Source organism: Crassostrea angulata, chromosome 8, assembly GCF_025612915.1.
Source record: "Crassostrea angulata isolate pt1a10 chromosome 8, ASM2561291v2, whole genome shotgun sequence".
In the NCBI taxonomy this organism is placed as follows: domain Eukaryota; kingdom Metazoa; phylum Mollusca; class Bivalvia; order Ostreida; family Ostreidae; genus Magallana; species Magallana angulata.
Window position 1 is genome coordinate 42,447,287 of NC_069118.1, and position 27,067 is coordinate 42,474,353.

Sequence of the window (27,067 nt, forward strand, 5' to 3'; positions counted from 1 at the left end):
TCTATGATTTTATCTTTGAATTGATAAGTTTAATCCTATCTATTCAAAAATTGGACGGAAGACCCACTCGTTCCTCGCAACGAGATCGAATCTAGTTATTATTAGGGTCTTCCGTCTTCAGCGGAAGACCCTTCTATTATTCTATTGTTTCTTTTTCAATTTTATTATTATTATTCTTTTTTTCCTTACACATTTTGTGCAGGCGATTTCTCGGAAGTGGCTAATTCGATTTGCTTCAAATTTTCACTGATGATGCCTCGTTATATGAAGTTTGTACCCTAGTGAGATTTTTTCAAAATTCACTTCCGGTCGGAAGTTATCGTCAATAAACGATTTTTTAAAGTCAATTTTGTCTGTCAAGTTTCTCAAAAACGAGTAAGGATATAAGGCTGAAATTTTCAGAGATGATAGATCTAGCGTTTCTCTAATGTACCTCGGTCAAGAGAAGGTCCGCCGTCACTTCCGGTCGTCACCGGAAGGAAATTTGAAAAATTTAATTTTTGACTTTTTTATTTTTTAATATTTTTCTTTCAAATTTTTTCACCTTATAGTGACCCTTTTACTGATTAAGAATATGTAATTAGTTTTAAAATCGATCAAGGCATTCTCGAGAAATTAAGCGTCAAAGTTCTGAAGCGGAGTCCGAGTAGCTCAGTCGTTATAGTCGTGGACATGGCCCAGGCGACCCGGGTTCAAGCCTCGAGTGCCGCAAATTTTTTTTTCTCTTTTTTTCTCTTAGATCTACGATTTTATCTTTGAATTGATAAGTTTAATCTTATCTATTCAAAAATTGGATGGAAGACCCACTCGTTGCTCGCAACGAGATCGAATCTAGTTCTTATTATTAAGGTCTTCCGTTTTCCAACGGAAGACCTTATTGTTTTCGTTCGGTTTCTTTTTCCCTATTATTATTATTTTTTTTCTTACAAAATTTGTGCAGGCGATTTCTAGAAAATGGCTGAACCGATTTTCGTGAAACTTTTAGATCTAAAAGATATTAATCCGAACTTAATATACATTTTTTTATTTTGATGACGTCATTTCCGTTCTTGAGAAAATGACGTTTTAACGATTTTCAGAGGGTCGGCTTGTCCAGGGATCTCCTCCTAAACGGTAAAAGATATTGAGTTCAAACTTTCAGGGATTGTAGACAAGAGATTGTAGATGTGCTATTTGGCGTTCATATTTTTCATGCTCAAAAGGCGTTTAAGCTCGCCTGGTCCCGAAAATTGAGACTAAAAAAACGTCGTAATTTTTAATGGTTTTCTTAGTTTGTCTCTTTTCTGAAAAATATTTTGTTAACACTTGTAATGCAAAAAAGATTTATATTTACAAGACCTTTCATTTGATATCAAGAAAAAGGGGCTGGCCCCTCAAATTAAGGGACCAAAGGGCTCTAAAGTCTTTCATCTGTAGCCCTTTACTGAGTGATATTTTGTGAACAGTTATAGAAGCAAATATGTTTATCTTACAGTTATGTATCCAATCAATGCATGTGTTACGTAATTAGGTGTTTTTAAGGGCCAAAAATTCAGAATTTTGATCACATATATCTCAGGAAGGAAAAATATTTTGAAATAAAGTATAGAAGTAAAGATAGTCAAAACGATGTACTAATTAATATGCAATTTTCAAAATTTCGTTAAATGGCCCCTATAAGGAGTTATTGGATCGGCCCCTAAAACGTTCTTTCCTATATATCTCAAGAACGGTAACAAATTTCTAAACACTTGTTGAACAAAATGTGTTGAGATTTAAATGAACTTTTATCTGATATCAAGAAAAAGGGGCTGGCCCCTCAAATTAGGGGACCAAAGGGCTCTAAAGTCTTTTATCTGTAGCCCTTTACTGAGGGATATTTTGTGAACGGTTATAGAAGCAAATATGTTTATCTTACAGTTATTTATCCAAGCAATGTAATGATTTTATCGTGTGTTATGTAATTAGGGGTTTTTAGGGGCCAAAAGTCCAGAATTTTGATCACCCATATCTCAAAAAGGAAATATATTTTGAAATGCAGTATAGAAGTAAAGATAGTCAAAATGATGTACTAATTAATATGCAATTTTCAAAATTTCGTTAAATGGCCCTATAAGGAGTTATTGGATCGGCCCCTAAAACGTTCTTTCCTATATATCTCAAGAACGGTAACAAATCTCTTAACACTTGTTAAACAAAATGTGTTGAGATTTAAATGACCTTTTATTTGATATCAAGAAAAAGGGGCTGGCCCCTCAAATTAGGGGACCAAAGGGCTCCAAAGTCTTTCATCTGTAGCTCTTTACTGAGTTATATTTTGTGAAAGGCTATAGAAGCAAATATGTTTATCTCACAATTATGTATCCAAGCAATGTAATGTCATGTGTTATGTAATGAGGGTTTTTTAGGGGTCAAGAGTCCAAAACTATGACCACCTATATCTCAAAAAGAAAAAATATTTTGAAATGCAGTATAGAAGAAAAGATGCTAAAAATGATGTACTTAACAACATGCAATCTGCAAAATTTGGTTCAATGGCTCCAATAAGGAGATAAGGGACCGGCCCCTAAAACTTTTTCTTCTAAGATATCTCAAGAACAGTAACGAATTCTAAACACTTGTTGAACAAAGCTCTTACACCTGTAACAAAATACCGGTAGTATCTGGCCCCCTAGAATGTAGACCCTGTTTTTTTTTATTCTAAATCATGTTTAACTGTTAAATAGCAAAATCAAGATAGAACAAATTCTAAAATCAGACGGAAGACCTCCTCGTTGCTCGCAACGAGATCGTGTCTAGTTATTAAGGTCTTCCGTTTCCAACGGAAGACCTTATAGTTTTCGTACTGTTTCTTATTATTATTAAGGTCTTCCGTTGGAAACGGAAGACCTTATTGTTTTTGCTTTGTTTCTTTTCCTCTATTATTATTATTCTTTTTTTTTTTCTCCCACGTTTTCTCAAAAATGCTTCAGTCGATTTTGATAAAACTTTTAGATCTTGTTTATGACAACATTTGTAAGAAAAGTACGTGAGATTTTTTTGGTCGTCACTTCCGGTCCCGAGATATTAAAGATTTTATGTTTTTGCTTGTTCACGAGTTTTCTCCAAAAGTATTTAAGATAGAGCTTTCAAATTTTCAGAGATCGTAGAGAGTGAACGGCCGCAGTGTACTACGCATATCCGAACGTCTGTCGTCACTTCCGGTCGTCAGCGGAAGGAAATGAAAAACCTTAATTTTTCAATTTTTTGAACTTGAATTATTTTTATGTTACTATTCGATAGAGACACTCTAAAAACCTCTGAATATGAAATCTGTTTTAAAATCAATCCATGCATTCTCGAGATTTTGGGCTCCAAAGTTCTGAAGCGAGAGTCCGCGTAGCTCAGTCGTTAGAGTGGTGGACTTGTGTCCAGGCGACCCGGGTTCAGTCCCCGAGTGCCGATTATTTGTTCTTGCTTAACTGTGTTTTGTTTAACGATTTTATCTTTATAATGATGGATTTGAATGTTTTCCGTTTTCTTTTTGTCATAAATAAAAATAATAGCGGCTTTTTTTCAGTACAAATATAGAGCTCTTTTCTGTCAACTGCTCGCTAAATTCGGACGATTGTCGCATTGCCGGCATCAAAGACATGCCGCCGAAGCACCCCTGCAGTTCGACCGCATTAGAGTTCACTGGATCGCTTTGCCGGCATCAAAGAAATGCCGCCATTTCAATGATTGTATACACACAACATTTAGCAATGCACCAACGTTTTTAGTATTTCACATGGCTTAAAAAGAAAGGTTGTTTTGTATTTATTCAAACATTTAGATATGTACATGTATGCATGTATACATGCGTTTATTGACAAATGTTGCGTTTATATTGAATTCCAGAACACTAAAATCTCTCTCTCTCTCTCTCTCTCTCTCTCTCTCTCTCTCTCTCTCTCTCTCTCTCTCTCAAAGATCTACTACGGGTAACATGGAGTAATGAGGCTAGAGGCTAATGTACATTTGACGTCAAAAAAAGTAAATACGTATTTTTTTCTAGTTACGGGATATTGTCTGCGGATGTTATTTTTTGAAATTCACTGTTCAATGATTTAATAACAAATCTATTGACTGTCTGGGATTAAAAAAAACCCGATTTTTATTATCAACTGAATGCTTAACATTGGTCATTTAGACATAACACTTGGGTATCGTTTGGATTCGGGAAAATGGGGAATAAATAATCATACTATATTTCTAATGATGTAGGTTATTTTATTTGCTGACTTACCAGAATTTTTTATTATGCAGTTATTGTCGGCAAAGAAAAACTTGAGACAAAAAGAAATTTAATACATATGAAAAAGCAGATAAAACAATTATAAATTTCTTTATCAAATCAGAGACGTAAATGTTATTTATGTCTCTGATCAAATCGATTTCTGATTAATCTCTCTCTCTCTCTCTCTCTCTCTCTCTCTCTCTCTCTCTCTCTCTCTCTCATCATACATATGTAGTGTTTAGCATGTAAATGTTATGGCATTTTATATATTTTATTTCTGAAAACTTTAAAAGTAAAAAGTAAATCCATAAATTGCGTTTGATGTAAGATTTTAAAAGATTATTGCAAATGTTTCTCGACTTGTTGCAATACTGCTAATCCCATCGTGAGCTCTGGACCGGTAAACGTCCGAGTAAAAATAAACTGGCGACTTCGAGAGAATAATGCGTATATCTCCCCTATTGTAAGACCCATCAACTTAAAATTCGGCAGGAGTGTATCTCAGACATTACTTTTATGAAAAATACATGCACGTTGCGAGTGTTTTAAAGATTAATTGATTTTTTTAGGATTTTGAAGCGAGCTGGTAGTTTTCTATCTGAGTCAGAGTTCGACCTCTTTCTTTATGTATGGTTTCATTGAAATTAATGTTGAAATGGGCTTGGCCCCTGTGCAGCCACGTAATATTTCTGTTGCATGTATATTTCTTTTTTTCCGTTTAGTCTGAATCTACGATAGCGTGTGAACTACTTATGAATGTTAGAACTGTGGAAATTACTGCATCAAATTTTTACCGAATAAATTTACGTGTTACTGATTTCGTTATTTCTACATTTATAAAGATTCTATCAATCCTGCTGAAATAAAACAGTCAAACATAATAGTAAACGACACGAACAAAAATTCTAAACACTGAAATACATGGGTAAACTCCATCAGTCATTGTTTTAGGACTTCCCCTAATAGTTGTTACACGAATCCGAGATCCACACCTCAAAATTCTATTTTCGATTTATTTACGACGAAAATCAAGCTCGGGTCTTTTCACCCCCCTCCAGACAAAAAGACGCGTCAATATTTCAAATGACCTCGCACTGTTACCAAACCTAAATAGTCAGACATCTTACACTTTGTTTTTCATCTCATACAAAAACTCAGCTCTTCTCCCGGGCGAAAACGCCCCAAATTCAAACACAAATTCGGGAATTATTTCGCGTCAGCCATGTTTTGAGACACCTGCAAAGGCTGTGTGTTCTAATCTCGCCGGAGCCAAGATTTGTTCTTTCTCTCTATTTCTTTCTCTGCTTTTTATTTAATTTTCTAACTAAAATAATCAACATAAAAGGGTTGTTGGACTGTAGTACAAGTTGAAAAACACTCTTCACTTAAGATTTAGACAAAAACAGTCTTTTATTATTAGGGTCTTCCGTCTTCAGCGGAAGACCCTTCTATTCTTATTGTTATTAGGGTCTTCTGTTTACAAAGGAAGGCCCTCTTTTTTTCTTCGGTTTCTTTTTATTACAGGTTATTAGACCTGTTATTAAGTCAATAGACCTCTTATTTAATATGAAATAAAATGGGACTGGTCCTTAAAATTAAGGATCCTACAGGTGTATAATCCTTCATCCATCGCTCTTTTAGATCACATCTGAATTTCCTGATATGTTTCGTTGATGAAGATAAAAGGCAAGGTTATTTCCTGTTCTAAAAATCGGACGGAAGACCTCCTCGTTGCTCGCAACGAGATCGTGTCTAGTTATTATTATTTTTTTTTCCAAATTTTGTGCACGCGATTTCTCGAAAACTATTCAGCCGATTTCAGTCATTTTTACAGAGATGATTAGTCATGATCTGAATTTTATATGTTTTTGAAATTTTTGTTGTCGTCACTTCCGGTACCGATTTATCGGCCATTTTGTAGTTTTTTACGACCTATTTTGTGCAGAGCTGATCTCAGAAACTATTAGAGATATGACTATGAAATTTTCAGGATAGGTAGTCTATAGTCTGAAGTTGTGCACTATTATTTTGTTTTACGCCAGTGGCGCCATTTCTTGGAGCTCGCCTGGGCACGAAAATTGGGTACGAATTTTTATCCAAAATGTTTATACGTTTTGATCTGTATCTTTTTATCAGTTGGTATTTTGTTAAGACATATATAACAAAAGTGGTAGAAAATCAAAAGTTCTTTTCAACGAAATCAAGAAAAAGGGGCTGGCCCCTTAAATTAGGGGCCAAGACACTCGTATACTCTATTAGAAATAACTTAAAAATGATAAAGATTTTGTAATGCATTATAGAAGCAAAGTTGTTGATCGTACCAATATCTATCAGAAAAAATCATTGCCACGCCAATTTATGACGTAATTAGGGTTTTTTAGGGGCCAGAGTACTTAAACTTTGTCACGATATATCTGGAGAAGGAGACATATTTTTTTAAGTATTGTAGAAGAGAAAATGTCTGTCTCAATAATAATAATCAATTCCACTAATCAAAACACCAATCTCTGTCCCCATTAAGGATCTATAGGGCTGGCCCCTAAAATATTCAGTCATTTGTATCTCAAAAATGAAAAACAATTTTAGATAGGTGTAAGAACAAAAAATGTTATTATTCGTGAGACCTTGCGAATGAACAGAAGAAAAAGGGGCTGGCCCCTTAAATTAGGGGCCAAGAAACTCGTAAACTCTATCACAGATAACGAAAAAACGATAAAGATTTTGTAATGCATTATAGAAGCAAAGTTGTTGATCGTTACAATATCTATCAGAAAAAATCATTGCCACGTCTATTTATGACGTAATTCGGGATTTTTAGGGGCCAAAGTGCTAAAGCTTTGACGCAATATATCTAGAGAAGAAGACATATTTTGTTAAGCATTGTAGAAGAGAAAATATCTGTATTGATGATTCTAATCGATTCCATTAATCAAAACACCAATGTCTGTCCCCATTAAGGATCTAGAGGGCTGGCCCCTAAAATATTCTATCATTTGTAATTATAAAATGAACAACAATTCTAGATAAGTGTAAGAACAAAAAATGTTATAATTCGTGAGACCTTTCGAATGAACTCAAGAAAAAGGGGCTGGCCCCTTTATTTAGGGGCCAAGATTGTCGTAAACTCTATTACAGATAACTTAAAAACGATACAGATTTTGTAATGCATTGTAGGAACAAAGTTATTGATCGTAACAATATCAGTTTGTAGAACTCATTTCCAAACCCATTGATGACGTAATTAGGGATTTTAGGGGACAAAAATCTTACATCTTTAATGTTCTGTATGAGAAAAAGCAAAACTTTTTGTTAAGCATTTTAAAGGATAATGACAATCGTTTACATTTTCTGAAAGGGAGTGGTTGAGGGGAATTCTGAAATTTCATTGATATTTTAATGCTATCGTTTAAAAATTGAACGGAAGACCTACTCGTTACTCGTAACGAGATCGTATCTAGTTATTATTATTATTATTCTTTTTTTTTCTTACCGATTTTGTGCAGACGATTTCTCGGAGATTAGTGACTCGATTACGCCCAAATTTTCAATATAAACGTGTTTTTATCTAAAGCTGATATATAATTTTTTTTTTTTGGAAAAACACTTCCGGTCAGAAGTTATCGTCCGTTTACGATTTTAAAAAGTCAATTTTGTCTGTCGGGTTTCTCAAAAACGAGTAAAGATAAAAGGCTGAAATTTTCAGAGATGATAGATCTACGGTTTTTCTGGTGCACCTCGGTATAGAGAATGTCCGCCGTCACTTCCGGTCGTCACCGGAAGGAAATTTCAAAAATTGAATTTTTTGACTTTTTTATTTTTTAATATATTTGTTCGAAATTTTTACACCTTATAGTGACCCTTTTACTGATTACGAATATGTAATTAGTTTTAAAATCGATCAAAGCATTCTCGAGAAATTAAGCGTCAAAGTTCTGAAGCGGAGTCCGAGTAGCTCAGTCGTTATAGTCGTGGACATGGCCCAGGCGACCCGGGTTCAAGCCTCGAGTGCCGCAAATTTTTTTTCTCTTTTTTTCGCTTAGATCTACGATTTTATCTTTGAATTGATAAGTTTAATCTTATCTTTTCAAAAATTGGACGGAAGACCCACTCGTTGCTCGCAACGAGATCGAATCTAGTTATTATTCTTTTTTTGTCTTACAAATTTTGTGCAGGCGATTTCTCGGAGATGACTGGTTCGATTTCTTTCAAATTTTCAGGGCTGGTGCCTAGTCATATGAATTTTATACCGCCGGAATAATTTTTAAAATATCACTTCCGGTCTAAAGTTATCGTCGTTTTACGATTTTTAAAAGTCAATTTTGTCGGCGATGTTTCTCAAAAACGAGTAAAGATAGAGAACTGAAATTTTCAGAGATGATAGATCTAGCAATATCCTCGTGAACCTCGGTCAAGAGAATGTTGGCCGTCACTTCCGCTCGTCACCGGAAGCAAATTTAAAAAATGAAAATTTTCAACATTTTCTTTTTAAATATTTTATCCAATTAGATGATATTGACCCTTTTCCTGATTCAGAATATGTAATTTGTTTTAAAATCGATCAAGGCGTTCTCGAGAAATTAAGCGTCAAAGTCCTGAAGCGAGAGTCCGAGTAGCTCAGTCGATATAGTCGTGGACATGGCCCAGGCGACCCGGGTTCAAGCCCCGAGTGCCGCAAATTTTTTTTTTACTATTTTTCGCTTAGATCTACGGTTTTATCTTTGAATTGATAAGTTTGGTCTAATCTATTCAAAAATCGGACGGAAGACCCACTCGTTGCTCGCAACGAGATCGAATCTAGTTAAGGTCTTCCGTTTCCAACGGAAGACCTTCTTGTTATTGCTTTGTTTCTGTTTCCCTTATTATTATTCTTTTTTTTTCTTACGCATTTTTGTGCACGCAAGTTCTCGGGAACGGCTTGGCTGATTTTAATGAAACTTTCAGAACTAACACATATTGATCTGAACCTTATTGGAAATTTTTTACATTGATGACGTCATTTCCGTTTTAGAGATATTGACGTTTTTACGATTTTTAGAGGGTCGGCTTGTCCGGTGTTTTTCTCCTAAACGAAAACAGATATTTGATTCAAATTTTCAGGGTTTGTAGACCTATGTTTGTGGATATGACAGAAGCATTTTCATTGTTCTGTGACAAAAAACACCGAAGCTCGCCTGCGCTTAAAAATTGAGATAAAAAGCGTCATGATTTTTTTGTGGTTTTCTTTGAATATCTTTTTTCTCAAAAGTATTTTGTTAAGACTTATAGAACAAAAAAACTTTAAAAAGTCAAGAACTTTCATTTGACATTAGGGAAAAGGGGCTGACCCTTTAAATTAAGGGCCGAAAGGGCTCTAAAGTATTCTAATAATATCTTTTAATGTGAAATATTTTGTTATACTTTATAGAAGCAATTATGTTCATCGTAACGTTATGTACCTACACATGACAGTTGTTTACTCCTTTGTTACGTATTTAGGGATTTTAAGGGGCCAGCAGTCCGAAATTTTGATCTTATATATCTGAAAATGGAGAGAAATTTTGAAAAGCAACGTTGAACAAAAGATGCTCCAAATAATGTCGTTAACAATTTGCAACCATAATTTTTTTGTTATCCGGTCCCTAAAAGGAGTTATAGGGTCGGCCCTTAAAACGATCTCTTCCAGACATCTCGAGAACGGTACATAATTTCTACATACTTGTTGAACAAAATGTGTTTAAAATGACAAGAGCTTTATTTTTATATCACGAAAAAGGGGCTGGCTATTCAAATTAGGATCCGATAGAGTTCTAAAGTCTTTTAATCATAACCTTTAATTGTGAAATATTTTGTAATACATTACGGAAGCAATTATGTTAATCGAAATGTTATGTACCTATACATGAAAATTGTTCACTCCTATGTTATGTAATAAGGGATTTTAAGGGGTCAAAAGTCCGAACTTATCATCAACGTCCCAAAATTAAAAAAAAGCAATTTTAAGGAGCATTATTGAACAAAATACGCTAAAAAATGTGATTAACAATCTGCAACCAAAACTTGTTTGTTATTAGTTCCCACGATCTCTTCCAGATAAATCAAGAACGGTAACAAATTTCTAAACTTTTTACACAAAATGTAATGAAATCAAAAGACGTCTTATTTGATATGATATAAAATGTGGCTGGTCCCTAAATTAGGGATCCAACGGGGTGTATAATCCTTCATCCATCGCTCTTTTAGATCACATCTGCATTTCCTGATATGTTTCGTTGATGAAGATAAAAGGCAAAGTCATTACCTCTTCTAAAAATCGGACGGAAGACCTCCTCGTTGCTCGCAACGAGATCGTGTCTAGTTAAGGTCTTCCGTTTCCAACGGAAGACCTTCTTGTTATTGCTTTGTTTCTGTTTCCCTTATTATTATTCTTTTTTTTTCTTACGCATTTTTGTGCACGCGAGTTCTCGGGAACGGCTTGGCTGATTTTATTGAAACTTTCAGAACTAACAGATATTGATCTGAACCTTATTGGAAATTTTTTACATTGATGACGTCATTTCCGTTTTAGAGATATTGACGTTTTTACGATTTTTAGAGGGTCGGCTTGTCCGGTGTTTTTCTCCTAAACGAAAACAGATATTTGATTCAAATTTTCAGGGTTTGTAGACCTATGTTTGTAGATATGACAGAAGCATTTTCATTGTTCTGTGACAAAAAACACCGAAGCTCGCCTGCGCTTAAAAATTGAGATAAAAAGCGTCATGATTTTTTTGTGGATTTCTTTGAATATCTTTTTTCTCAAAAGTATTTTGTTAAGACTTATAGAACAAAAAAACTTTAAAAAGTCAAGAACTTTCATTTGACATTAGGAAAAAGAGGCTGACCCTTTAAATTAAGGGCCGAAAGGGCTCTAAAGTATTCTAATAATATCTTTTTAATGTGAAATATTTTGTTATACTTTATAGAAGCAATTATGTTCATCGTAACTTTATGTACCTACACATGACAGTTGTTTACTCCTTTGTTACGTATTTAGGAATTTTAAGGGGCCAGCAGTCCGAAATGTTGATCTTATATATCTGAAAATGGAGAGAAATTTTGAAAAGCAACGTTGAACAAAAGATGCTCCAAATGATGTCGTTAACAATTTGCAACCATAATTTTTTTGTTATCCGGTCCCTAAAAGGAGTTATAGGGTCGGCCCTTAAAACGATCTCTTCCAGACATCTCGAGAACGGTACATAATTTCTACATACTTGTTGAACAAAATGTGTTTAAAATGACAAGAGCTTTATTTTTATATCACGAAAAAGGGGCTGGCTATTCAAATTAGGAGCCGATAGAGTTCTAAAGTCTTTTAATCATAACCTTTAATTGTGAAATATTTTGTAATACATTACGGAAGCAATTATGTTAATCGAAATGTTATGTACCTATACATGAAAATTGTTTACTCCTATGTTATGTAATAAGGGGTTTTAAGGGGTCAAAAGTCCGAACTTATCATCAACGTCCCAAATTAAAAAAAAAAGCAATTTTAAGGAGCATTATTGAACAAAATACGCTAAAAAATGTGATTAACAATCTGCAACCAAAACTTGTTTGTTATCCGTTCCCACGATCTCTTCCAGATAAATCAAGAACGGTTACAAATAACTTTTTACACAAAATGTATCGAAATCAAAAGACCTCTTATTTGATATGATATAAAATGTGGCTGGTCCCTAGGGATCAAACGGGGTGTATAATCCTTCATCCATCGCTCGTTTAGATCACATCTGCATTTCCTGATATGTTTCGTTGATGAAGATAAAAGGCAGAGTCATTTCCTCTTCTCAAAATCGGACGGAAGACCTCCTCGTTGCTCGCAACGAGATCGTGTCTAGTTAGGGTCTTCCGTTTTTGAACGGTCCAAACCGGAAGCGTTTTAAAATTTTTGAATTTTCGAATTTTTCGTTTTAATTTCAAATGTTTACGAGGTTTGTAGAGCTGGTCATGCTGAATACGAAACTGAAATCCGTTTGAAAATCGGACGATGCATTACAGAGATATCGGGGTTTAAAAATTGAATTTTCCGGAAATTTTGATTCCGCGTCCTTGGTTTAAAAAATAGCATAATGTTCAAAGTAAAATTAACTCGTACCAAAAATAATTGCTAAGTCGTACTTGAATACATTCGGATTTTTTTTTGTTAAGTCGTTCTTGAAATCGGAAAGGTTTTTGTTAAGTCGTACTTAAAATCATTCGGATTTTGGTAATTCGTACCAGGAATGATTCGATATTTTTCATCTTTTTATTTTAGTTTCTCTTGTTATTGGTTTTAGAGGTCTGCTTCCAACAGGAACTTCCAGCTTTACTTCCGACATTAACGGAAGACCCACTCGTTGCTTTGCAACGAGCTTTGCTCTAGTTATTATTATTATTCTTTTTCTTTATTTTTCTGACTTTTTTAAAGCTTAATATCTCAAAAAGTTTTCAACGGATTTACATGAAACTTTCAGGGATTATGAAACATCATCGTCCCTTAAAGATGTTAAATTTTTAACTACAACGTCACTTCCGTTTTTACGTTACGTCAATTTTTAAATTTAAAAAAAGTGATTTTGTCCAGGGCGTTTTTCAAAAACGCTTTAAGATAGAGACTTGGAATTTTCTGTGTTGAAGCATTGATCGTTTTTATTTGGACATAAGGCTGGAATTTAGTTTCCGTCACTTCCGGTCCAAACCGGAAGTATTTTAAAATTTTCGAATTTTCGAATTTTTCGTTTCAATTTTAAATGTTTATGAGGTTTGTAGAGTTGGTCATGCTGAATACAAAACTGAAATCCGTTTGAAAATCGGACGATGCATTACAGAGATATCGGGGTTTAAAAATTGATTTTTCCGGAAATTTTGATTCCGCGTCCTTGGTTTGAAAAATAGCGTAATGTTCAAAGTAAAATTAACTCGTACCAAAAATAATTGTTAAGTCGTACCTGAACACATTCAGATTTTTTTTTGTTCAGTCGTTCTTAAAATCGGAAAGGTTTTTGTTAAGTCGTACTTAAAATCATTCGTATTTTGTCAAGTCGTACCAGGAATATTCGATTTTTTTCATCTTTTTATTCTAGTTACTCTTGTTATTGTTTTAAGAGCTCTGCTTCTTACAGGAACTTTAAGCTTTACTTTCGACATTTACGGAAGACCCACTCGTTGCTTTGCAACGAGCTTTGCTCTAGTTATTATTCTTTTTCTTTATTTTTCTTACTTTTTTAAAGCTTAATATCTCAAAAAGTTTTCAACGGATTTTAATGAAACTTTCAGGGATTATGAAGCATTATTGTTAAATTTTGAACTACAACGTCACTTTTGTTTTTACGTTACGTCAATTTTTAAATTTTAAAAAAGTGATTTTGTCCAGGGCGTTTTTCAAAAACGCTTCAAGATAGAGACTTGAAATTTTCTGTGTTGAAGCAATAATCGTTTTTATTTGGACATAAGGCTGGAATTTAGTTTCCGTCACTTCCGGTCCAAACCGGAAGTGTTTGAAAATTTTCGAATTTTCGAATTTTTCGTTTCAATTTCAAAAATTTACGAGGTTTGTAGAGTTGGTTAGGCTGAATACGAAACTGAAATCCGTTTGAAAATCGGACGATGCATGTCAGTGATATCGGGGTTTAAAAATTGATTTTTCCGGAAATTTTGATTCCGCGTCCTTGGTTTAAAAAATAGCGTAATGTTCAAAGTAAAATTAACTCGTACCAAAAATAATTGCTAAGTCGTACCTGAACACATTCGGATTTTTTTTGTTCAGTCGTTCTTAAAATCGGAAAGGTTTTTGTTAAGTCGTACTTAAAATCATTCGTATTTTGTTAAGTCGTACCAGGAATATTCGATTTTTTCATCTTTTTATTTTAGTTACTCTTGTTATTGGTTTAAGAGCTCTGCTTCTTACAGGAACTTCCAGCTTTACTTCCAACATTAACGGAAGACCCACTCGTTGCTTTGCAACGAGCTTTGCTCTAGTTATTATTATTATTCTTTTTCTTTATTTTTCTGACTTTTTTAAAGCTTAATATCTCAAAAAGTTTTCAACGGATTTACATGAAACTTTCAGGGATTATGTAGCATTATCGTCCCTAAAAGATGTTAAATGTTCAACTACAACGTCACTTCCGTTTCAACGTTACGTCAATTTTTAAATTTTAAAAAAGTGATTTTGTCCAGGGCGTTTTTGAAAAACGCTTCAAGATAGAGACTTGGAATTTTCTGTGTTGAAGCATTGATCGTTTTTTTTGGACATAAGGCTGGAATTTAGTTTCCGTCACTTCCGGTCCAAACCGGAAGTGTTTTAAAATTTTCGAATTTTCGAATTTTCCGTTTTAATTTCAAATGTTAACGAGGTTTGTAGAGTTGGTCATGTTGAATACAAAACTGAAATCCGTTTGAAAATCGGACGATGCATTACAGAGATATCGGGGTTTAAAAATTGATTTTTCCGGAAATTTTGTTTCCGCGTCTTTGGTTTAAAAAATAGCGTAATGTTAATAGTAAAATTAACTCGTACCAAAAATAATTGTTAAGTCGTACTTAAACACATTCGGATTTTTTTTGTTAAGTCGTACTTAAAATCATTCGGTTTTTGTTAAGTCGTACTTAAAATCATTCGGATTTTGTTAAGTCGTACCAGGAATAATTCGATTTTTTCATCTTTTTATTGCATTTTCTCTTGTTATTGGTTTAAGAGCTCTGCTTCTTACAGGAACTTCCAGCTTTACTTCCGACATTAACGGGAGACCCACTCGTTGCTTTGCAACGAGCTTTGCTCTAGTTATTATTATTATTCTTTTTCTTTATTTTTCTGACTTTTTTAAAGCTTAATATCTCAAAAAGTTTTCAACAGATTTACATGAAACTTTCAGGGATTATGTACCATTATCGTCCCTAAAAGATGTTAAATGTTCAACTACAACGTCGCTTCCGTTTCAACGTTACGTCAATTTTTATATTTTAAAAACGTGATTTTGTCCACGGCGTTTTTCAAAAACGCTTCAAGATAGAGACTTGGAATTTTTTGTGTTGAAGCATTGATCGTTTTTATTTGGACGTAAGGCTGGAATTTAGTTTCCGTCACTTCCGGTCTAAACCGGAAGTGTTTTAAAATTTTCGAATTTTCGAATTTTTCGTTTTAATTTTAAATGTTTACGAGGTTTGTAGAGTTGTTCATGCTGAATACGAAACTGAAATCCGTTTGAAAATCGGACGATGCATTACAGAGATATCGGGGTTTAAAAATTGATTTTTCCGGAAATTTTGTTTCCGCGTCCTTGGTTTAAAAAATAGCGTAATGTTAATATTAAAATTAACTCGTACTAAAAATAATTGTTAAGTCTTACTTAGACATTCGGATTTTTTTTTTGTTAAGTTGTTCTTCAAATCAAGAAGGTTTTTGTTAAGTCGTACTTAAAATCATTCGGATTTTTTAAGTCGTACCAGGAATAATTCGATTTTTTCATCTTTTTATTTTACTTTCTCTTGTTACTGGTTTAAGAGCTCTGCTTCTTACAGGAACTTCCAGCTTTACTTCCGACATTAACGGGAGACCCACTCGTTGCTTTGCAACGAGCTTTGCTCTAGTTTTTTTTCTTTTTCTTTTTTTTCTGACTCCTTTTCGACTTCATAACTCAAAAAGTATTCAACCTATTTAAAGGAAACTTTCAGGGATTATGTGCAGTTATAATGCCTCAAAGATGTTAAAGTTTCCATAACAACGTCATTTCCGTTTTGACGTTACGTCATTTTTAAACTTTAAAAAAAGTCATTTTGTCCGCGACATTTCTCAAAAACGCTTTAAGATAGAGTCTTGAAATTTTCTGTGGTTATGACATTGGCAATTTACATGTGCAATAAGGCTGGAAATAAAAATCCGTCACTTCCGGTCAAAACCGGAAGTGAAAGAAATTTTTCGAAAAAATGAATTTTCTGATCAAATCAAAAATGAATATGTGTTTTATAGAGCTTATTAAGCTGAATCTAACACTGAAATCCGTTTTAAAATCGGACAATGCATTAAAGAGATATCGGGGTTTAAAAATTGATTTTTCCGGAAATTTTGTTTCTGCGTCCTTGGTTTAAAAAAAAGTGTAATGTTCAAAGTAAAGTTAACTCTTACCAAAAATAATTGTTAAGTCGTACTTGAACACATTCGGATTTTTTTTTGTTAAGTCGTTCTTGAAATCAGGAAGGGTTTTGTTAAGTCGTACTTAAAAACATTCGGATTTTGTTAAGTCGTACCAGGAATATTTCGATTTTTTCATCTTTTTATTTTAGTTACTCTTGTTATTGGTTCAAGAGCTCTGCTTCTTACAGGAACTTCCAGCTTTACTTTCGACATTAACGGAAGACCCACTCGTTGCTTTGCAACGAGCTTTGCTCTAGTTATTTTTCTTCTTCTAGACGTTTTTAAATCCTCAATAACTTATTTGTTTGTCATCCGATTTCGTTCAAATTTTCACGGTATATTGTAAATTAAATAAGGTTGCTAGAGTACAAAAAGAATTGAAATCGCAACTTCCGGTTTTGAGTTATTCCCCTTTTTCTAAAATTTTAGGGGCATTAGTTTCCAGACAAAGGCTCCGAAATGGTCCGTAGCAAATAATTAATAGTTAAAAATCTTCATTATTGACACTTTGAATATTGTCCTCTGATTTTTGTATCTTAGTTTTTTCCAATTATTCCACTCGAATTAATAAATCGAAATCTATGTTCTAAAAATAGCAAAAATGTTCTAATGTTTTAGCTTCGTAACTTTTTAGTTTGAAATATTTCCTAAATACATATAGAACAAAAGTTGTGCATAATGTTAAGGGCTTTCATTTGACAACAATAAAAAAGGGCTGGCCCCTTAAATTAAGGGCCAGTAGCCCCTAAAAGATTTTGCTGAATAACTCAAAAACGGTTAGGATTTCGATATGGCTGTCGCTGGAAAAGTTGTTTGTTGGGATCTTATAAAGGTCGTTACAATGTTATTTTGTAAGTGATTTGTGTAGTATGAGTGTAAAAAGCTTTACATGTTATTATGTACCTGTTTTCATTTGGCAACTTAACGAAAGTCTTTGTGCCTAAAACTTGCATAAAGTGAACATAGAAAGTATGCTGGTTTATACAGGAGGCTTTAATTCATGAGAAAAAAAATTAAAACACATGCTGTTTTTTTTATTCAAAGAATTCCGAAGTTTAAGTCATTGTTGCTTAGTTCTTATAGTGCACAGTCCTCAAAGACGAGAATCGGAAAACAAAACATTCTTTTTCTTCTCTAGTAAAATACAAACTACGTATTGAAAAAATTCTAGGCATTACATTTTAGTTATCATACTGAATGCATTTAAAATCCACCTTGGATCAGAGCTGTGTGCGTATCATTACATAAGCTATCCCTCGCCCGCGGCCGAGAAAATCGGTCACCATGGTCGCAGCTGGAATACCTAGCGGTCAGCGGTTATCCAATACACGAGCGTTGCGTCTCTCATATATGAGTTAATTTAGCTTCGAACTGAAGAATTGTTTCAGTTTTGATTACGTACACATAAAGGTTTATTCTTCAATTGGATTAAACGATAGGGTGTCAATTAAAAAATCGTTCAGTTAGTTAATAAAAGAAATGCCATTCTCAATCTAATGCAATATCAGACATATAGATCAATTGTGGGTTTTAAGTAAAAAAAAAGTTTCTATTTGATAGATTTTAGTCATTAAATTGCAAACTTTTCAAATCTTCCTAGGTTCTGAGCTGTGCGTGTGTATGCGTTCAATCGATCTTTACGTAATCTATCGTTCGCCTGCGGCCGAGGAAATCATCCGCGGCTGCACTACCTAGCGGTGAACGGTTATCTAATTAAATACACAAGATTCGCACCCGCACACTTGCATGAATATGGACTTGTTTGAGTTTATATAGCCGTAAATACACTGTACAATGTTTTAACTATATGTTATACAATTTTGTTCATTTTGTATCTGTTTAAATCAAACATTGGAGAGTAAATTAAAAAGTCGTTCTGAAAATTAATAAAAGCGATATTACTCGTCAGACATATTTGAATGGTTGGTTTGTAAGTCTTAAATGTTTTAAAAACTGTACAAATAATGTTTTCAATCAACCAAAAAAAAAACCAACACAAATATTAAAACCTTTAAATAATGATCATCCCTCGCACATCCGCGCAAGTGACATCTTCTACATTTACCTTATCACGCGTGCATGTTTGGTATTTTGTATGAACGCAACTATTTTTATTATGGTTTCAATTATTATATTGATTTAAGGTGAACAGATGAATTTATGTTACTCGTACAGTTGATTTAGCATTGATTTCTACGACAGCGTACAAGGTAATTTAAAAATCAAATCAATTTATGATCAAAGTTCCATGTTACATGTTTGCAGTAGGTGCTGGCACGATAAAGGAATGCCCTAAATTGAGGCATTCGGTGATTATTTTAAAGAATATTCACTTGAGTTTTGAAACAAGTTTTGTTTAGATGATTCTATCGGTCACATATAAATAACTTCTGTAATGTTTGTACATGGTCGTTCGATCATTTCATTGTGAAAACGAACTTATATCTGTGTTGCCCTCCCACCGCCCCGCTGCCAAGTGCTTTTTTTTTTAATTCCAGATCTGTCGAAAATCATTTGATAGTGACTTCTTCTTATGTTTAACATTTTCACCTGAACGTGTTTCTCTTTCCCACCCGTTTTTTTATTCGGTCAGTCTTTGTAAATTTCAACTTTCTTTATTGCGTTAATTCAATCGCCACGTGCTACCGAAAATCTTGTGTCGCTTCAGCGCACACAGCTCAGAACATATATAGCCCCAGGTTATTTATGGCTGCAAATCATCAATTGTTTTGTAATTAATCAACAGTTCGAAGGGTGCTTTCTTCAACGTGGTCAATTATCAAACAATAAGACTTTCATTTTCACATTAAAGGTGCGGGTACATAATCTGATTGACCTGTTGAACACGCTAAACTTCTATTATATATAGTTATGAACAGAATTATATATATTATAATAAAAAGTTTTAAGTCAAAGGTAATTTGTTCTTGGGATTAGATGTTATGAAATACGACTACATTATGCTATGCAGGCGGTCGCCATAGAAATCATCAAAGTATTGCAAGTGTGGACAGATTAGTTCACTTGACTTACAGACTATAATATAGTGACATATCTGCCTCCAAAAAATATATGCGCTTCTCAAAGTTACACTTCAGTGAGATGGGACATGTGTTCTTTGGGATTTTCTTTATTGCTAATTATATGAAAATTGATTTAAAAAAAAGTTTTATTGAAGTTGTGTGGTGTGAGGTTGTCATGCAACTTAATTTACTTACAAGGTTAGCTAAGCCAGTGGAATACTAATTTTAAGTCAACTCTATTAAAATACCAGAGAAATAGAGAAGGCAAATATTGCATGTGACGTACGTAATTTTTTATATATATCTTTATGATAAAACAGAGAAAAGCAAAAAACAAACAAAAAACCCACAAAATACAAACATGGAACTTGCATCAAAGAACAAGGTACGCTTAAGGTCATATTTGGCCTATTTTCAGAGGTTAACAAATTTTGGTCCAAATACTCTCTAGGACATGGGCTTTCTATATATAGTAATATTATCTTTGTATCACTAATAGTTTTTGAGATACCCGGAAAGAAAGATGACATGCAAAATTATGACGTTATTTAACGTTAATGCCCTTAGTGGCAATAAAATTCGCTTTCTTCTCAAATATTCAACGAAATAAATTAAATTAAAAACTTTTTAATAAATTGATACCTGGGTGCACATTACACAATTGTGGAGTTTTTACTACAATATAAAACTGTACATGTTTTCATTTGGCTACCTAAGGAGTTAACTATTCACAGTCCAAAGTATGGGGGGGGGGGGGTAAAAAAAGGACCATAATCAAGGGTTGTCAAATGATTCCTTTGACTTTTAAAAACTTGAAATAAATGTTGTTTTTTAATATTAATATGATTCAATGATTACATAACATTTGCTTGCAAATAATGCAATTTCCTTAGTTGTTAATGTCTGCTGAAGTCCTCATCAAATCCATGGCGCATTTTACAAGATAGTACATGTAACCTAGGACACATCAATGCACTTTCTATGATGAGTTGGCTTATATTTGCATTGATAATAGTATCCCATGAACAGTTCTGTATTTGTATCAAAGACCTTATATATATATTTATTGTTAAATTAAAAAGAGAAACACTTATATGTATAACACATCATATTTGACCTTTATGCACTTAAATACAAAGTTTCCTATTACTTAACATTTGTCAATAATAATATTCAATGAAAGCTGGTGTGAAGTATTGGTTAAAATTATTACATGCAATGATTTTAACCACAATAAAACAAAACTAAAATAAAATGATAGTGGTCTGGACTCAATGGAGGTTTAATTAAAATATTTTTTTCAAAGTATAACACATTGTTCATTTTTACAGTTTGATCTCAAATACAGTGGTACAATGCCCAAAATAGGCAATATTGATATGAATTGCTTTGAAAATGTTTAACTTTAAAATATTTTTAATTTTATAGTAAAGATATGCTGCACGTATTTATGAGAGTAGTATACTTTACAAGTTAAAAGATAAACAAGAATAGAATTCCAGGGTCCCCCGCCGGTCAAGCAGTATACTAGTATCGAGTCTATCGACCAAGGCTGATTTAGGAACTTGACCAAGGTATTAGTGGTATAAACATTTGGTATAAATTTAATGAAAATCCGTCAAAATTTGTAGGCATGAGCGCGCTTACAAGGTCAATTTTTGGAAAAAAAACCGGAGTCATTATTGTGGTCAAAGTCCCATAACTCCAAACAAAAAGTATCGACCAATGCTGATTTTCGAACTTGACCAAAGTATTAGTGGTATAAACATTTGGTATAAATTTAATAAAAATCTGTCAAAATTTGTAAGCATGAGAGCGCTTACAAGGTCAATTTTTGGATAAAACGTAGTCATTATTGTGGTCAAAGTCCCATAACGCCAACAAAAAGTATCGACTAACCCTGATTTTCGAACTTGACCAAGGTAATAGTAGTATAAACATTTGGTATAAATTTAATGAAAATCCGTCAAAATTTGTAGGCATGAGAGCACTTACAAGGTCAATTTTTGGATAAAACCGAGTCATGATTGTAGTCAAAGTCCCATAACGCCAACAAAAAGTATCGACTAATGCTGATTTTCGAACTTGACCAAGGTAATAGTAGTATAAACATTTGGTATAAATTTAATGAAAATCCGTCAAAATTTGTAGGCATGAGAGCGCTTACAAGGTCAATTTTTGGATAAAACATAGTCATTATTGCGGTCAAAGTCCCATAACTCCAACAAAAAGTACCCACCAATGCTGATTTTCGAACTTGACCAAGGTAATAGTGGTATAAACATTTGGTATAAATTTAATGAAAATCCGTCAAAATTTGTAGGCATGAGAGCGCTTACAAAAAAGTGTGACGGACGGACACACGGACGCACGGACACACGGACCCACAGACACACGGACCCACGGACGGACGCCCGGCATTTCTATGTCCCCGCTCCGCGTTGCGGCGGGGGACAACAAGCATATAAATAGAGGGGTAAAAGAAAATGAGGTTATCCCTATACATGTATTTCATTTCAATGAGACACAATTATGAACAAAATGTATACAGCGTTTGAACAATATTTGTTGTATACATACAATATCAATTATTGAAAAGCACATCCATTATACTTTATACAGCTAGAAATCAAAGAGCATGTCATTACTAGATAAGCCTCTAGACAATGTGATTCTGACATTCTTATTTTACACATATATGGTTTTATATAATGGTTGTCAATATTCATACAATAAATCATTTGATATTGCAACTTTGTCATAAATTGATTTGCTTATAATCTTAAATTGCAATCAAAATAATTGTACAAATAAATCAATCAACAATATACTTGCATTTAGGTATGAACTCAAAACAGCAATATACACATTCAGGTACTTTGTAATCATCACTAATTTTTACAGATATCATACACTAAATTTCAGAAAAATTCTCCTACCATACATGTTTTGTTGACTGATTTATTGACTGATGAGTCACTTTGAAATTCACTCCTCTTCTGTTATGGAACATCTTTCTTCCTCACTTTCTGATTCATCAATTGGGAGTGCAGCAGCATCCTCAACAGAACTACACCAATCGCGCACACCACAGACACCACTTTCCTCATGACGAGCAAGACCCAAGAACCAAATCACACTGGTAATATGAGCACACATGCCCACAACTCTTGTACCAACTTTACATTTGCAAAACCAAGATTTGATACTGATATCATCATGTCTTATCCAGAGTAAGTATTTCTTTGCGGAAATGTGTCTACTTTGAATCTTGGCACACAGGATTCCATCAAAGTCATCACTGATGAAAATTTCATACCTTCCTTCCATAAAATGTTCATATGCATATGACTTTGCCAATCTTATTTGGTACACACCTAAGGTTAACTGGCGTATTTCCTCCTCTGTCAAATGAGGGAAGACTACATCATGGGAGTCTATCTTCTTCCATCTTATGCTCCGCTTCTCTAAACCTTAAAAATATTATTTTCAAAAAGAAGTTCAATTTATTCTCAACCAATTTTTATATTTGAAAATCCTGCCAAAACCTTGTGAGAAAACATAATCAAGATGCAAGATGATGCTCACCACTTGTCTCAACATAATCCTTTAACTCATTCACTCCGTTTGCAAGAAATCGCATTTTTGCAGCCATGGCAACATCTTCCTCCTCAATTCCAGTGCTCAAGTCTGGTCTAAACTTGTTGCAGATTGCACTTACTATGCGGACATAATCGCCAATATGTGGTATCTGTGTATTGGGGATGGTCCTGCTCAAATAATTCCATGTCTTGAGCCTGCCATTCACTGACTCGACAACCGATCTAAGCTGTAACACACAACACATACTATGAATATGCATATATAATACACATGCATGCAAATTAAATATACAGTAACACTCGGTTATAACGAAGTCGTAGGGGCAACAACTTCACACTGTTATATCCATTAATCGTAATATACGTATAACAATTTTTTTTAAAAATAAGTGCTGGGGACTCAAATAAAAACCTCGTTATATCCAAGAAATCCCTATATGTGTGTTTGAAATAAATATGAGTTTTACTGTAGTGCAATGTAACTAAAAGGAAAAGTTTGTTATATCTTAAGCTTTGGATTCACAACACATCTGTACTATATGATACAGTACTAAAACACATCAATAACATTTTAAGCTTAAAATTTTAAAAAGGTGACCCGCAACAACATAAACAAATTGAATCAGTATTATATTGTGGCATGTTATATTGTACAAGTACCTTGGTCGCAAATCTGGTTGAATTGGCTTCTTCTGTTGAGTGTTGCTTTGAATGACGAGTCAGAAAGGATGGCATTTCAACATGTATCCCCAAGTCATCAAGCAAAGCTTCTGCGTCTCTGAAACCTCTGTCGACAATAAAAATATCGTCTTCTTCTACCCATTTCCTAATGTCCTCTACATTTGTCTGGATCATGTGACTTAAGATCTTTGCATCAGAATTTTTGGAATCTGCCAGATAGGGACCTAATACAGAAATTATATATCCAGAAGTTGATACAATCATCATCGGTTTAACTAATGGCCGGTGTTTGTGGGTGCTGTAGGAACGACGTGAGAAAGAAAAGTTTCCGCTTTTTTGGAGGTATACATAAGTCCCATCGAGTACAAGAATGACTGGATTATCTGACATGCTGCATAGAAGTTCCTTGGCAAGGGGACGAGTATGGTGATTAATGACATCCTCCCTTGATATGTGAGAGAACCCCAAATGCTTTGGCACAAAATCTTCCATCAAAGCATTTTTCGCAGATATAACAGCACGTCGAACCTGGAAATAGAAAACCCAGTTTCAATTAATGTACATTCAATCACGTACGAGTTTTTATTTTTTATGTATAATAAAATAAGAAATCTTAAATGTATTGTCTCACTTAACATGTCCATACCTGCCATTTTTTCATGCCAAATAAGGTTCCAAGTAGTTGATTACTTAAACCACATCTAAGTTTCGTCAACAATAATGCTACACATGTTCTAGTACTTCTGTTCTTGGATGATCTTAAGTTGGTCTCCACCAAATACGTCATCAATTCATCAAACTGATCCTTTGTAACACCTGTTAGATTGTAGTAATCTTCATTTTGCATTCCATGTGGATCATCAAAATTCAGTCTCTTGTTCTGATTTTGGATTGCTACATCCCTGGTTTGTTTTAAAACTCCAACAATGGTGGTCCTGTTGACATTGGAGACTGAACTTGTTTGTTTCAACAGATGCAATGCCTCAGTGTTGAGATCTCCATCAGATATATGTTTAGGACAGCATCTAGAACCAGGTGGAACAAATGTTTCTTTTTGGATGAATACATTTACACGAGTGTTTTCAGGAACAACAACAAGCTTTAGCCCTGGCTTTTTACATATTACACAGTTGGCATGACTTGTAGAAGTACTTGGGATGGACAGTGTTACTGAAGGAGGGCTCTTCATACTCTGCTTTGATAATGTTTTCTGTATTTTGTTTGGCTCAGGGCTGTTGCAAATAGAATCTCTTGTCGATTTTGTTTCACACATGTGACGACATTTCCTACACAGCATGCTGTCATCAGAAACATCCATACGGAGTCTTCTCTTGATGAAGTCTGCATGCTCCTTCTTTATCCTGTATCTGTCCTGTTGTGATGTTCTTTTGGAGCACAGCAAGCAGGGGTAGAACTTAGGCATTCTAAAAATATATTAAAAAGTCATTAATCACACACAATCACATTACTGTACAAGTATAATAATGCTACATGTATATGACAGATGTACATTTAATATCTGCAATGATGAAAGAACTTTCTGTAGAATTTTTTTTAAAGAAATTCAATTTAATATCTTTAAGGTTCCTCCACACCCAGTGACCTGTACTTTTTAGAAGTGCATTACAACATGCAAATTCAACATATTGTTCTAGCTACCGGTACATGTAAAATATTGACCACTTCAAGTGTATTACTTGACAGTTCCAAAGGTTAGTCATCTGACTGCCAATCCTTTGGACCCCAAGATATTGGGTTCTAGTCCAACAGGAACTAATATTTTCATTGACTTGCGCAAAGTTTTTAAATTTCATATTTTCCCCCAAAAAATGATTTTTTTCTTCCATTATATTAGAATAGACTTTATCTTTGCATTATGATTATATATTATGTTGCTTTAATAACATTTATCAAGCTGCATGGAGAAACCTTAATACCGGTTTTTAAATAATATAAAATAAATGGTAAAATTATAAAGGATTGCAGGTATTAAATTATAACTGCTATTAAGATATTTTATCGTACCTCTGTTTATTGCTATTTCTTCATCATCACTATGAAAATAAACTTAATTTGACCTCTGAACACTGGTAAAGTCACACAAACATGAACATCCGATTTCTGTAGAATGTAGAAAAATGTACAATTACTTACATGGCTTCAAACATCTGTTCATATTTATTAGCATTTACAGTTTCAGTTGAAATGTGATAATACTGTAATTATAGATTATGTGTGGCAAAAGTGAAGATAACTATTTTTTTGATTTTGTTTTTTTTATTCCATTCATATGAAAAATCCTGAGGATGAGCATGCATACGATGGATTCAAATATTTAAAATTCTTCTTAAATAATTGTACAAATACCTTTTATATCAGAAAACTAACAGAAAGAAATCAGTTACATGTAACATTTACTACGTTATTGCTTTGCAATAGCATAAAACCCTTTAGAACCCAGTGTATAAATAATCACCTGTTTTTTCGGTATAATAAACAATTTATTGCATAAACATTCAGGAGATACAAAGATTCATTCATCCAGGGAAAACCATATTTCCTTTGGGCATTGCCCTCAAGAAATATGATTTTCCCTGGATGAATAAATCTCTGTATCTTCCTCACAATCATGCGATAAATGTAGCATTAATATCGATAGTACGGATCTGTAGATTGTCATATTGCAAATTCTGGTCAAAGTTACATGTAATAGTCTTGATTTGGCTACTGCATATGTGGTTGGGCAGTTTCCCTTATGCCTAGCAGAAACATGCCACATATGCCTTAATACGTGCTTTCACACCTGATAGTTTTGCATGAATATATTCATAAATACACATCAAAAATAGCATCACTGGGCCTACAGAAAAAAAATATTTTTATCTTATTTCCAAAAGCAGATAGGCCTGTTACGTGAAAGCAGAGACGTTATTTATGTCTCTGGTGAAAGGGACATGCAAAATGACATATCTTTATACAGTGACATATAGTTTGTTTGATTTTTATCCCCATCTCTACAACACACGCCAAAAAAATTAGCGGTGTCGGGTCAGGGTTGCAAGTCAGAGGAATCTTGGATTAACATGCATTTTGTTGCTTTCCTTGTTTTCATAAGATCGCCAATCAATCCTTACCTAATACAATCCCATAGTGGTACATCAGTTGTGTTGAATATGTCTACGTATCGATAATGAACATAGTTCCGTCAATCACTGCACCGTCGTTCATTCAATCTATTCATTGCGATTGTCGAACTTGTCGTCTGGTACGCTACGACAGAAACCGCCGAACGAAATTAAAAATTCCGAATTACAATGATTACGATTTTGCATTTATTTAATCAAATATATTTTTAAAATTTGGATTATTGCTACATTTGTACTTGAAA

General features: G+C 33.9%; 1 protein-coding gene across 1 annotated transcript; it reads right to left on the reverse strand.

Annotated features, from left to right (window-relative positions):
• Nucleotides 1-22,384: 22,384 nt before the first annotated feature.
• On the reverse strand, nt 22,385-26,901 carry LOC128160983 (uncharacterized). Its single transcript, XM_052824259.1, has 5 exons — nt 26,814-26,901; nt 24,326-25,103; nt 23,659-24,207; nt 22,985-23,225; nt 22,385-22,869 (listed from the first exon to the last, which is right to left on the reverse strand). Exons 2-5 carry the CDS (start codon nt 25,100-25,102, stop codon nt 22,385-22,387), a joined length of 2,052 nt encoding a protein of 683 aa, XP_052680219.1. The 5' UTR covers nt 25,103; nt 26,814-26,901.
• Nucleotides 26,902-27,067: the final 166 nt, after the last annotated feature.